The sequence below is a fragment of the Syngnathoides biaculeatus genome, chromosome 4, assembly GCF_019802595.1.
Source record: "Syngnathoides biaculeatus isolate LvHL_M chromosome 4, ASM1980259v1, whole genome shotgun sequence".
Lineage (NCBI taxonomy): Eukaryota > Metazoa > Chordata > Actinopteri > Syngnathiformes > Syngnathidae > Syngnathoides > Syngnathoides biaculeatus.
In genome coordinates this window covers 4,447,759-4,459,746 of record NC_084643.1, presented here as the reverse complement: position 1 = coordinate 4,459,746, position 11,988 = coordinate 4,447,759, and the positions used below count along the sequence as shown (strand labels likewise).

At 41.2% G+C, this 11,988-nt stretch overlaps 1 protein-coding gene across 2 annotated transcripts in view; it reads right to left on the bottom strand.

Moving 5' to 3' along the window:
- Nucleotides 1–125: 125 nt before the first annotated feature.
- The window catches only part of zgc:63587 (uncharacterized protein LOC393431 homolog), a 32,717-nt gene continuing 20,854 nt past the window's right edge, over nucleotides 126–11,988 (bottom strand). For both annotated transcript variants that reach the window (XM_061817485.1, XM_061817484.1), the window contains exons 8-15: nucleotides 6,224–6,325; nucleotides 4,455–4,600; nucleotides 4,288–4,371; nucleotides 4,143–4,200; nucleotides 1,259–2,837; nucleotides 1,012–1,174; nucleotides 754–910; nucleotides 126–304 (exon numbers count right to left, since the gene is read on the bottom strand). In XM_061817485.1, coding sequence (XP_061673469.1) covers nucleotides 2,772–2,837; nucleotides 4,143–4,200; nucleotides 4,288–4,371; nucleotides 4,455–4,600; nucleotides 6,224–6,325 — 456 coding nt within the window. In that variant the 3' untranslated portion in view covers nucleotides 126–304; nucleotides 754–910; nucleotides 1,012–1,174; nucleotides 1,259–2,771. The remainder of the gene's footprint in view (nucleotides 305–753; nucleotides 911–1,011; nucleotides 1,175–1,258; nucleotides 2,838–4,142; nucleotides 4,201–4,287; nucleotides 4,372–4,454; nucleotides 4,601–6,223; nucleotides 6,326–11,988) is intronic.

Here is an 11,988-nt window from a genome sequence, read left to right as displayed (position 1 = left end):
AAATTCGCATTCATTAACTAAGATTGGAAAATAAAAGAGGACAGAGTCCTCTCCACGGCATGTACATGGAAGCGCAACGGATCTCTATTTTGAGGCTTATTAATATTCTCAAGTCAACCAGGATATTGTATTGAATCGATGGCAACAGAACTTCTCCGGTCGCCTTGCAACAAATTTGGCCTCTCATCTGAAAAGTCTCGCGAATCGCCAGCGATGTTTGGGGCCCCTCGAGATCCCGAGGCAATTGACCCCTCCGTGCAGGGCACTTAACCCCGCCTCCTGAAGTGACGTCACGCCACGTGCGCTGACATAAGACAAACAGTAAAAATGGCAAATACAATACAATACATTCCGAACTGAGACAGACTCCCTGCTTCTGATTTCATTCAAATCACCGATATATTATAGATTCTAAATACAATACATTCTTAACTCAGAGAGACGCCATGCTTCTCATTTCATTCAATCGTTCACACGTAGCAATGTTTTGCTAGCGAAGAACGTCTCATTCATTTATACGAGACGTGTATTGAAAATCCAATATAGGGCATATCTTCGTGCAAACACCGTCTGGTTAAGCTTCTGGCCGCGAGCCAGCAAGAAATCAATACGTTTCTGCAGTCCGATCATCGCTCAATATCGCTCAACAAAGAATAAGTGTGTTAATCGTTCACACGTAGCAATGTTATGCTAGCGAAGAACTTTGAATTCATTTATACGAGACATGTATTGAAAATCAAATATAGGGCATACCTTCGTGCAAACATATGTGTTCCGGTTGATATTAGATGGATTTAGTTGATGATGAGGTCTTCCACAAAGTTTGATCCATGGAAGGCATTTTTCGTACTGGGTCTTCGGTTTTGGAAAGGGTACGAATGGAACTCCACCAACTAGCCTTTCAGGATACCTGTCGTCACGATTACAAAGTCCGTGACTACACCTCTTAACCATATCTTTTGTTAAATAACCCAAATACGCGATAAAACGCTAACAAAACCTATACTGGACCATGCAATGTTGTCTGAGAAAATGGCGGGAGCAAAAAGGGGCTTTGGTTTATGCAGATCTCTGGCCTCTGATTGGTCAGCGACGCGGATTGCGCAATAGCCACAGAGGGGTCAATTGCCCGTGTTTGCCTCCTGGTCGTCCACCTAACCCTTCAAAAGAAACACTTTAAGCCAACAACAGACAAGATGAGCACTTTGAGAATCCGTTTAATAAAAAGTCGCAAGCAAGAAGAGAAATCAAATACAACCTGATGGCTCAATGAAGACTGCCAAATTCTCCTTTGGCAAAGTCCTTGAAGTACTCATGAACAGGCAAGTTATCATCTGCCTCAGGCAACTGGAGCCCCCACACAATCACAGACATCTTGCTTTTGTCTCACAGCAAAGAGAAAACAGTATCAGAACAAGGTCTGCTTTCCTATCTTTGCTCTAAAACAAGACTGAATGAGGTTGGAATTGAAGTACAAAGAGATATATTTTTTAACCAATAATAATAATAAAAAAACGATATTGTGCAATAACAATAAACATATTCGCTAAAGTAATACCTCCGTCATACAAACAAGGATTATTACCATTGTAAAGGCAGACATGTTTGGATCTCATTAAGTTGTGCTTTTTGTGTATTTATTCAGAAGAATAAACAAGCACAACAGTCACACGTTAAGGAACAAAGATGCTCACTGACAAAGGAAATACAACAAACAATTGGAAGTAGAAATATGTATTCTGTAAACAAACTTATTGCAGTGGACGTATACCTAATCAGTCACGGTTAATGCGTGTACATTTTGGTTAACAAGTAGACATTTGCATGGCAGTATAAAATACAACTGAATGGCACATCAGTGATGACACGTGAGTACACAAAAAAAAATTTTCACATGAAAATGGAAAATTGAATACAGTACAGCTCATTTGGCCATGAGCAAAAGTCCAAAAAGCGGCACCTTGACCTCTGAATGAATTTAATTCATTTTTTGACCAGAATCACTCAAAATACCAAATTTAAATCAATGGAAATTCCCTTTCCAGCCTCTAAAAATAAACCAAAAAAATGGAGACAGACTACATAAGCGTGTTTGCGGAGTGAATTCGGAATAGCTGTTGTGGGGTCAGTCGGAAGTCGATGTACCACTGGAGTGAAAATTGAGACTTGAGCAAAATGAGCTTTTTTTAGTGAAAACATTGACGTCATACGCCTCATAAGTACAACTGTAGTAGCAGCATGTCGCTTAAAAATAACACACAGCCGGTTTATTTTTATGATTATTATTGTATAGTGTCCTTAGAAATTTTTACGGATGGAAAGCAGAAAAATGACATCATGCTCATGCTGTCCTGTGTGACATGAACAGGAGCAAACGGTTAGCTTTCTGCCGACAGCTGTTGTCATAGAAAGTCCCACAATTGGCGGGCTATTATTCAGATATTATTAAGACTGAACAGAAAACATTTTGGTAAACGTGAGCGTCATCGTACCTGATTATCTGGCAGCCTGACAGATCCTAATGTAAAGGTAATGATGAAATCCATCGGTACATTTTAATTCAATGTAAAGCCATGGAGAAAACTACAGCATGAACACAAACAAACAACAACAAAATATAAAGTAAAGAGTCACGCACTGATGGCAAGTAAGGCAATATGGAAGGATAAGTGAGATATGGAGGTGCAGGCAACTGGATCCTAAAAATTTTTGCAGGTTGTACAGTATAGGGTGACAGCATTGTGTGTGTGTGTGTGTGTACGCGTTTGGTTTCACTCGTCGGATTTCATCTTCATCTGCGCCTGCATCTGAGCGATCATCTCTTGCATGCGTCTCAGCTGAAGGAAAAGGGAGACAAACAACGACAATACAAGTTGCTACTAACTTGGACATGGACGATAAATACCCGGCTCCAAAAAATGTATACACACTTTAAATAATTGTAAACGTGATGTTTATTGTAATTTCAAATACTTTTTAACGTGTAAAACAAACGACCATCATTATTTAAAGTGTGTATATATATATTTTGGGACACCCTGCAAATAGAACATTTTGAAAATTACTGCATGGGTACCCAGTCAAAGCTCCTGAGCTATTTATCGCCATCTTGTGAGAAACTGTGGGAACTACACAAGGTACAAGTACAAATAGGATGTATGTATTTATCTATTATTTACTGACTTTAAAATATTTTATTAGTCATAGGATTTAAGAAATTAAAATATTTATTTCATTTTGGTTGTATAGTTTGATTCTTTTCAATTTTTATTTTTTAACTTTAATCATATAAAATAATTGCTTGTTAAACCAATGTAAAATTAAAGTATTACACCTATAGTACACATAAAAAAATGCAAAAGTTACAAAAATAATTTATTCTGTACAAGAACATTTTTTAAAAAAGGTGCCATTGGTAAAGCAGATTAAAACAGGTAGTCCATAGATGAATGATAGTTTTTAATGTGTATTATATATTAATTATAAAAAAAATTATAATTTAATTTGTAATGCTATAATTCAATTCAAACAAAAACACTGTATAATGTACTGGAACTATACACACAGACACGTACATATATATAAAATCTATATATTAGTAACTAACAAGTAATTCCAATTTATCTAGACAATCTTCTTTTAAAAATGTACCTTCAAGATCAATTTTGTTTGCTTCAAGTATTTAGCCCAACATTGCTGTGGAACGCAAATTCATATTTCTGATCAAATCTTGTCACCGTTTTATGCAAAACGCAGACTTAATTGATGTGAATCAAGGATGTGTACGTCGTTGACATTGTTCTAACTTTCTTTGATGCATTTCAACAACAACAAAAACTATACAATAAAGCTTTGGATAACAAAAAGGGGGCCACTCTCTGTGGATTTCTTTTTTTTTTTTCCCCCCCCAAATCATTCCCACCATAAAAGTGGGCCAGGACATCCGGACAGGAAGTGAGGGTCATAACCTGTTCGCCGTGTACAATATTCTTTACAAAGAGCCGTGATTCCAGCCGGCTGCAAACAGGATCATCAAGCGCAATTAGGAAGGAGATCGTCGGCCAACCGTGTGCACGCTCCACAGGCCAAATGCATAAACGTGACGTGCCCAAGATAACAAACTGATTTGTGTGCGTGTGTACCTCTGCCTCTTTCTGGAGCAGTATCTGGTCTTTATCCATCACGTCCTCATCCACAGCCCTACAGGGAACCAAAGATTCCAGGATCAAACGTGGAAGAGGGGAGGGCAGCTCCTCCGGGGTGTCACTTGCCATCAAAGCCTCTTACCTTCCGGCTCTCTTCAGCCTCTCCGAGCGGAAGTTCTCGTAGTGCAGGTCTTGGGTCACCTCCTGCAGGTCTTGCATGTGCGTCCTGCAACGAGGACACGACACGCTGCAAATTTCTAAAGCCGCCGGGAGAACCCGAAGCCTTTGGGTCAGCTTCAAGGGACTCACACGAGCATGGTGCGGAGCTTGAGGAAGTCATTGTGCTCGGGGTTTTCCACTTCCACGACCCCCCACGGGTACAGGCGACCGCGGATCTTCTTGCCCTTTACCTCGATCAGCTGGTTGGAGCCAATCACAGCAAAGGGAATGCTGGCCTGGGAAGAGAAGATCGAGGACCATTTAAATACCACCCGTCACTCATCTGATTATTCGCTTTGACTTGCGAGCAAGGCTTCAAGATATGAGCTGGAACAGATTGATGGTATTTCCATTCTTTTCAATGGGGAAACATGATTTGAGTGTTTTCAACAAACTGAATTTGTAAAATAATCAAGGCACCATTGCATTTACCTTTTGGGACATTTTTCTTTGGTTGTGTGTCTTCAGATTATTGTTATTATTTTTAAATCTAAAATATGGGCCGCAATTCTCGATCTACAGAGCGGACCTGGTTATGAGCATCGATACACAGAATAAGTTGAACACTAGTGCGGCGCTAGCGTTAACGCCGCGGTAGCGCTAAACTCTGTTTACCGAGGCCAGTAACCAGGTGTGCTAACGCTAGCGCCGCGCTAATGCTAGTACCGTGCTAGCGCTAAACTCTTTCTGTGTACCGAGGCTCGTAACCAGGCGCGCTAACGGTAGTGCCGCATAAACTGCAGGGTTGAATGAGTGTGAAAAATGTAGGCTGGAAATTACGGTGCCAACACAGCTCTAGCTGAACCGACAGCATCTATGGTTCAAGACATTATTTGATTGACAACCAACTCCACACAAATAGACACAAATCTTAAATCAATTGATCCTTATGTCTGGACCTCGTTAGTACAGCTTGGTTCCAATTTTGAAAATTGCACCACACCAAAGTGTGCTGGTTTCATAAATTCATAAATCCAAAGCAAGGAGTTTTAGCATATTTCCCCCGCTTGTCCCTTTCACAATGCCTGGAAAGGTCGATATTGTTGCATCTTTTTTCAATGTCACTGTTCTATTATAGGTGGCATGGTGGGTAAAGCGTTGGTCTCACAGTTCTGAGGTCCCGGGTTCAATCCTGGACCCGCCTGTGTGGAGTTTGCATGTTGTCCCTGTGCCTGCGTGGGTTTCCTCCAGGCACTCCGGTTTCGTCCCACATCCCAAAAATATGCAACATTAATTGGACACTCTAAATTGCCCCTAGGTGTGATTGTGAGTGCAGCTGTTTGTCTCTAAGGGCCCTGCGATTGGCTGGCAACCAGTTCAGGGCTCCGGCACTGCTCGCGACCCTCGTGAGGATGAGCGGAAAAGAAAATGGATGGATGTTCTATGATAATAAATGGGATGGACATAGATTAGGGTTGAAGACTTCCCACTGAGAAAGTTCTTTTGCGATGATCCGAGGTCACCATTATTTCAGCGTAGACACATTTGTGTTTTGTGGGTTGTAGCAATATTTTTGAAATGCAAATGATAGTATACACTGACATAGAATTTCATTTTTTCAAAATTTGAATTATCCTATTTTTTTACAACTAAGAAAAATCCTAAATCTGCCATCTCAAGAATTTAAGATTACATCAACATTCAAATTGATTAATATAAAAAATAGGTAGCATTTAGTCTTTTTAAAAGTATTTTGTTCATGACTATGAGTGTCATCTTTCATGTGAACTACCGAATTAAATTAACTTTTCAAGAATTCTGCAATATATTGTGACATGCTTGTGTGGCGTGTGAATGAACCTGAAGATTAACAGTATCACCAGCAGGGGGAGACATAGTCACAAAATGCCCACACTTACTTTCAAGACTCTGGTCTGCTCCTTGAACTCCTCATCCTCGTCAGAGTCGGCATCAGGTAGTTGATAAATTCGAATTCCGTGCTCGGCGATCTCGTCCAGAATCTGAAATGGAGGAAAAAAAATAAAATAAAAAAATAAGAGTCAGCTGCCTGGGGTCATGACCCCTTAGCGAACGCTCCCTCTTTAATCCTTCTGTGATCATAGTCAAATCATATGTGGAAACCTCCCCCAAAATCTTTAATAAAACGAATACTCTAAGGAACACCTACACATCCACGCTCAAACAGAAGTCTTTGTTTTAGGCACGCTGGCTCTCGTGGTGAAAATACAGCTGGAGTCGAGCGCCGTAAACCGAGGAGGAGGAAGCCTGACGGACGGCCCGATAGGTGGGTGGGAGCACACATGCATGTTGTTGCGCCAACACGATTTAAAATTACTGTAAAATCCCCGTGGAGGACACGAGCGTGGAGACAGAAAGGGGGTGGCGGGTGAAAAAGAACTCGCCCGTGTGCACGTTTCAAATATAAACCGAGTCATAAAGAGCGAAGTTCTCACAGTCTTCCATTGAAAGGCCGCCGAGGGCCCAGACATGTTTGAACAAAGGGGCTTTCTTTACCCTGACCATGGGACACATGTCAGTATTTATTATTCTAAACATCAAGGCAGCATTTGTCTTTTGTATTTCCAGGAGTGTATTGTATTGTTATGTAACGGAGCCAAGAAACGTCAAGCTTCGTTTTCCTGACTTTTGGGGCCACTTTCATGTCGGGGAGAGTATAAAGGGAGAGCGGTGAGTCAGCTCCGATCCCGGGAAGTGACAGCAGGTTTTCCTACTGAGCGCAGCTCCTGTTTGCACACTTGTTATGGCTAAAGCTTGTTTTCTCAGTGAGGCATATGTGCATCGCGTACGTGTGTGTGGGCGGGAGGGTCGCCTATTGTTGTGGGGCAGATGTAAAAACAAACAACGCTTCGGAGAGCGTGACACAAGACCGGGGGCTTCTTCTCGACGCCTCCAACATGGACGGCGGACGTACAAGAATTCGGTTCAGGCGGCGACTGGACAGTTTCTACTGCACTCGGTGAGAAAATAAATGCTTCACACAATGGCAGGAAACAAAGAAACAAACGACAAGCCTTCAGTACAGTAAGTAGTTCTACGCGGATTTGATTGGATTCATCGGTGCTGTTTTTGATATTTTTTATCTGCATCCAAAGACGGCGTTAAATCCCAACAATTTTCCCCACACTTGATTATTGTGTCCCAAACAAAACAAAAGATGCAACAGATGGAGCAGAGATGAGCTTGTCTGTACATTCAAATATTCAGGGGGTCCTCAGTTCCATTGCGGTAGTAAAGTCACAATTAGAGTACATAATTGTATGAAAAAGCCAGAACTATAAAACAAATGAAAAAGAGGAAGTACCAGAGTCCAACGACATTCTTACTTCACAGTGCAAACTGCTTGAAACCTCGTAATCTTCATCAACTAAGGACCTCCACTCATCAATCACTAATCATTCTTCAAAATGTATGACAATACCAATGTCCATGCAGGAAGCTTCTCCCACTCCCTTTAAATGAACTTTTTTTTTTTTTTTTTTTAAAAAACATGATATATAGCTGTTGCTTTGTCTCCATACTGTTGTCTTCTGATTTTAGAAAATAGTATTAGAGGCTTTTGAAAGTGTTTTCTGGCTTTCCTGCCCTTGAATGTTGCCAGTATTGGAAAATGTATAATGTTAAAAAAAAGCATGAAAAAGTTCAAACGAAGCTTTTACTCTTTTGCTTTCTGTTTTCAGTGGCAGCGTATCTCGACGCCAGTTGGGCGTGAATTAAATGCGCCAGTTAAATGAATTTTGCTTACAGTAGGTCAAGATAGCAACACACTCACACACTGATAAGCATCATACATCAAATTCGAAATGACATTTTTTTTTTATTCATCATGCCCATTACCTATTTGAGAAAAAAAAAAAAGAATGCCATGAAAGAAGACAAATAATCACTACTCTGCCCAATACTGAGCTGTTGCATTTTACTCATTGTGAAAAACATGCACTACAATGTAGTATTTATAGTACCTTATCAACCATGGTTCCCAGAAGCCATCTGATTTATGTAAATCCCTGTTGATTGCTCATTTGATAGTCAACTTCCTCATGACGTTCCCATTGCAGCCTTTGAGATCACACACTTTAAAAATGACCAAAGTAAAGTAATTTCCGGCCTTTAAGCCACATGCTTTCAACCCTGCGGTTTATCCGGTGATCCAGCTAATTTGGGCATTTTTTCTAACGGCCGCAAGGTGCACTCGAGCGGAAAAGGTAAGAGTGAGATCGGTGGAATATATGTGCCGAGGAAGTGACTTTTACCGACCCTGCTAGCGTGTTACTGCTGTATCTCAGTGATTTTTACCAGCATAATTTTTTTTAACCGGTCCCGTTAGCACGGTGGCACTAGTGTTAGCGTGGCGGTGCTAGCATTGGGGTTAGCGCGGCGGCGCTAGCGTTAAACTCTCTTCCTGTTGCTTCATAATAATAGCGACAGATCGGCAGGAGTGTTTGAGTGATTTTTACGTCTAATCCGGCTGTATTATTTTCGATGTTTAACTTGTCATATTTGATTTCTGCATGTTTTTGAACACCGGAGTTAGGATAGAACGCGCTTATTTAAACTATCGTTTCGAAGATTGTATTGTATTTTGTTCAATATTTTTGTAGCTTACATGCTGTGTGATTCAGACTTGTAGAAGAAGCTGTAGGACAGTGAAACGTATCGCGTGTGAGAACTGTTAGCAGATGCTATTTAGGAGCTATGAGCTAAACGTGTATTCTGTGCTGTTTACAGAAATAAAATAAACAACTTTAATATACTGCACAAAGAATTGGGTGACTCCATTCTTTAATGTGTAACACTAAACAGTAACTTAACCTCAACCTACCGCTTTTCTCTGGAGGTGGGTCTTGTCCCGCACCAACTCACCAAACACCATTTGTGAAGTCACCTAGTAGAAAACTTTTCCGTTGAACAAAGTTTTTTTTCTAAACAAATGCCCGTATTCACACCTGGCTGTGTATTTTTGCGCTCTCTCTCTAACTTTAAAATGCCGTCCAAACACAGTGCTTCGTCTGAACCTCCCGGGTAAGTTTCGACAGCAGTATCCTGTCATTATGGATGCCGGGTGATGCACACTAGAAAAACGAAAAACAAAAACTGATAAGGAAGAGTGTAGCAGCCGATCTGATAACGGTGGTACAAAAATAAAGCATTTCATCAGGATTGAGTCACATGGTTATGTGGACGACAGAAAGAACATTCCCCTCGGATGGGGAAAGAGAAACGAAATGAAAAGAGAAAGCAGTTTACCATGTTTTTTTTTTATAATTGTTGAAGAAACAATATTTTACTGGCTGATGATTTCAAAACTCGTTAATCATTTTTTGTGCAGCGTAATGTTTGGCCTATAAGCTGAGACTTTTTTTCCCCCCACACGCTTTCACCCCTGTTGTTTATGCAGTGATGAGGCTAATTTGTGCATTTTTTTCCTAACGGCCGCAAGGGGGCACTCGAGAGGATAAGGTGAGACTGAATATATGTGCCGAGGAAGTGACTTTTACCGGTCCAGCCCTGTTAGCGCCGCACTAGTGTGTAGCTGCCGTGACTCGGTGATATTTACCAGTATGCTTTTTTTTAACCGGCCCTGTTAGCATGGCGGTGCTAGCATTAAACTCTCTGTGTACCGTCTTGTGCTATGTGCTATCGTGTTGTTGCTATGTTAGGCTAAACCAAGGTATTAAAAGTTTGAAAACTCTTTCTGTGTACTGTCTTTCTTTGTAAATATCTCGTGTTTCAATGTGGGCAATTGCAGTTTTTACACGGCTGCGGCATATGTATGTACCAAATGCTATTTCCTTTACAAATGTACTCGCTGAGACTTGTAACCAGGTGCGCTCTGTAGGCCGGGAATTACATCATATGTAATTACTGCATCTAAAGCATACTTAATGACGATATAAGGTATGGATTCATAGTCATAACAGCCTTATTATGGAAACAATAACTTTTGTGACTTGCAATGGAAATTAGTTTGACATTTTAAATTATTGCAGACAATTGTATTTAAAAAAAAAAAAAAAAAAACATTAAAATTGAGTGGATGCGTACGTGTGTTGGGGTGGGTCTTGGCCCAAGTCTCGCAAATAGCAATTATTGTGTACTCCCCAGTATCCACTTTGCAACAGTGGTCTATTTTAAGGCAGCCCTAAGTCCCCTCTTAAATATAATTCCTTATCTCGCTCTGGCCAACAGTAAATACAGGAGGCCGTCCTTCCCTCCACCCTTGTGGAGTGTTGTGTGAATTAAGCAGGGCATTTTGGATGTTTAACGCATCATCGTTGCACAAACATGGGCCGATCTTGCCGAATCAAACTCCACAATGCGGTTGTTTGCAGGATAATGATACGTGCTCAGCAACATGTGGCAGGTCAAAAGCCGTGATACCTGTAATCATGAACAGGTGCCAGAATCGTTGCCGGCCTTTCCTCCAAACCCTTGTCGTCTCCTGCAGCTTGACTTAATCCCTCTTGCTTCACCGCACTCTCCTCCTTGTAGTTGTGTATTTTTGTTGGCGCACAAAAGTTGGCAGCGGGAGCCATCTTGATTTTATGACCATCCTGTGCAGCTACAAGACACCCTCCACCACCCACTCCCCCCCCCCCCCCCCCTCATTCTGAACTGTTATGCTTGGCTGTGCAACTCCACTCAGTGTCGTCAAGGCAGCAAACAATGCGCCCCGAGAGTCAACCTCAATATTAATTAGAAAAGGAAGCCTGAGCTTCTGGTTAACACCGTAGCTTAATAAGAAGTATTGTTTTCTGGAAAATTATCCATTTGGGCATTACGAGAATTATCTGGGTGGGGGCTGATATTTTCCAGCATAATGTAGTTTAATTCCAGTAGGAATGAGCCCAAAAATAGGGCTCTATGTAAAATATCTATACACAGATCTCGACATGGGGTGGGGTTGCGCAAGAGGCCAATAGCAAAAACTGTAATTATAATGGAAGCTCATCATTAAAACCATCACCCATTTAATCCTGCTGATGTGCAGAAGGAATAATATTTTCCTCCTTCTCACAAGATAAGCCTCAAAAACACCATGAACACCTTCTGAGGGATTACAAAATGTTGGACTCGGAAAAAGAGCGCAATAGGGGGTGTGACTGTGATAAACAGTGACCACACACACACACACAACAACACAGTTGAGATCAGTGTTGTTGAAGACAGAGCGAGCCTCCTTTGGCCTGGGCCACCACTGGGAACAATACTTGGAAGTCGAAATGAGCTCGGAACCTTTCTTAGGAAATCAACAATGCTGAGTAAGAGAGGGCGAGCGTGCGCGAGTGAGCAAAAATCCAACACACACACACACACAAAAAAAAAAAGCACACTTGAAGAGACGGAACTCAATCAAGCTTCACTAATTACTCTGTAAATGTACAGACAAGCTCTTGTTCTGTCTCCAAATGCACTTGCTGCTGAGGAATGTGCAACACAAAAGAAGTCAGGAGCAAAGTAAAAAAAAATATATATATAGCCCACTGAGAAGAGTGACTAAAAGTAACATTTATGTAACCTTCAAGCTATCCGCCAAGCTTCTGCGGCGCCGCTGTGGGGAAAAACGCTATGCATCACTTTGGAATGAACTTTATTAACATGCATCACAATGATGAAAAAAAAAAAAAATTGACTGAGTGCGTGC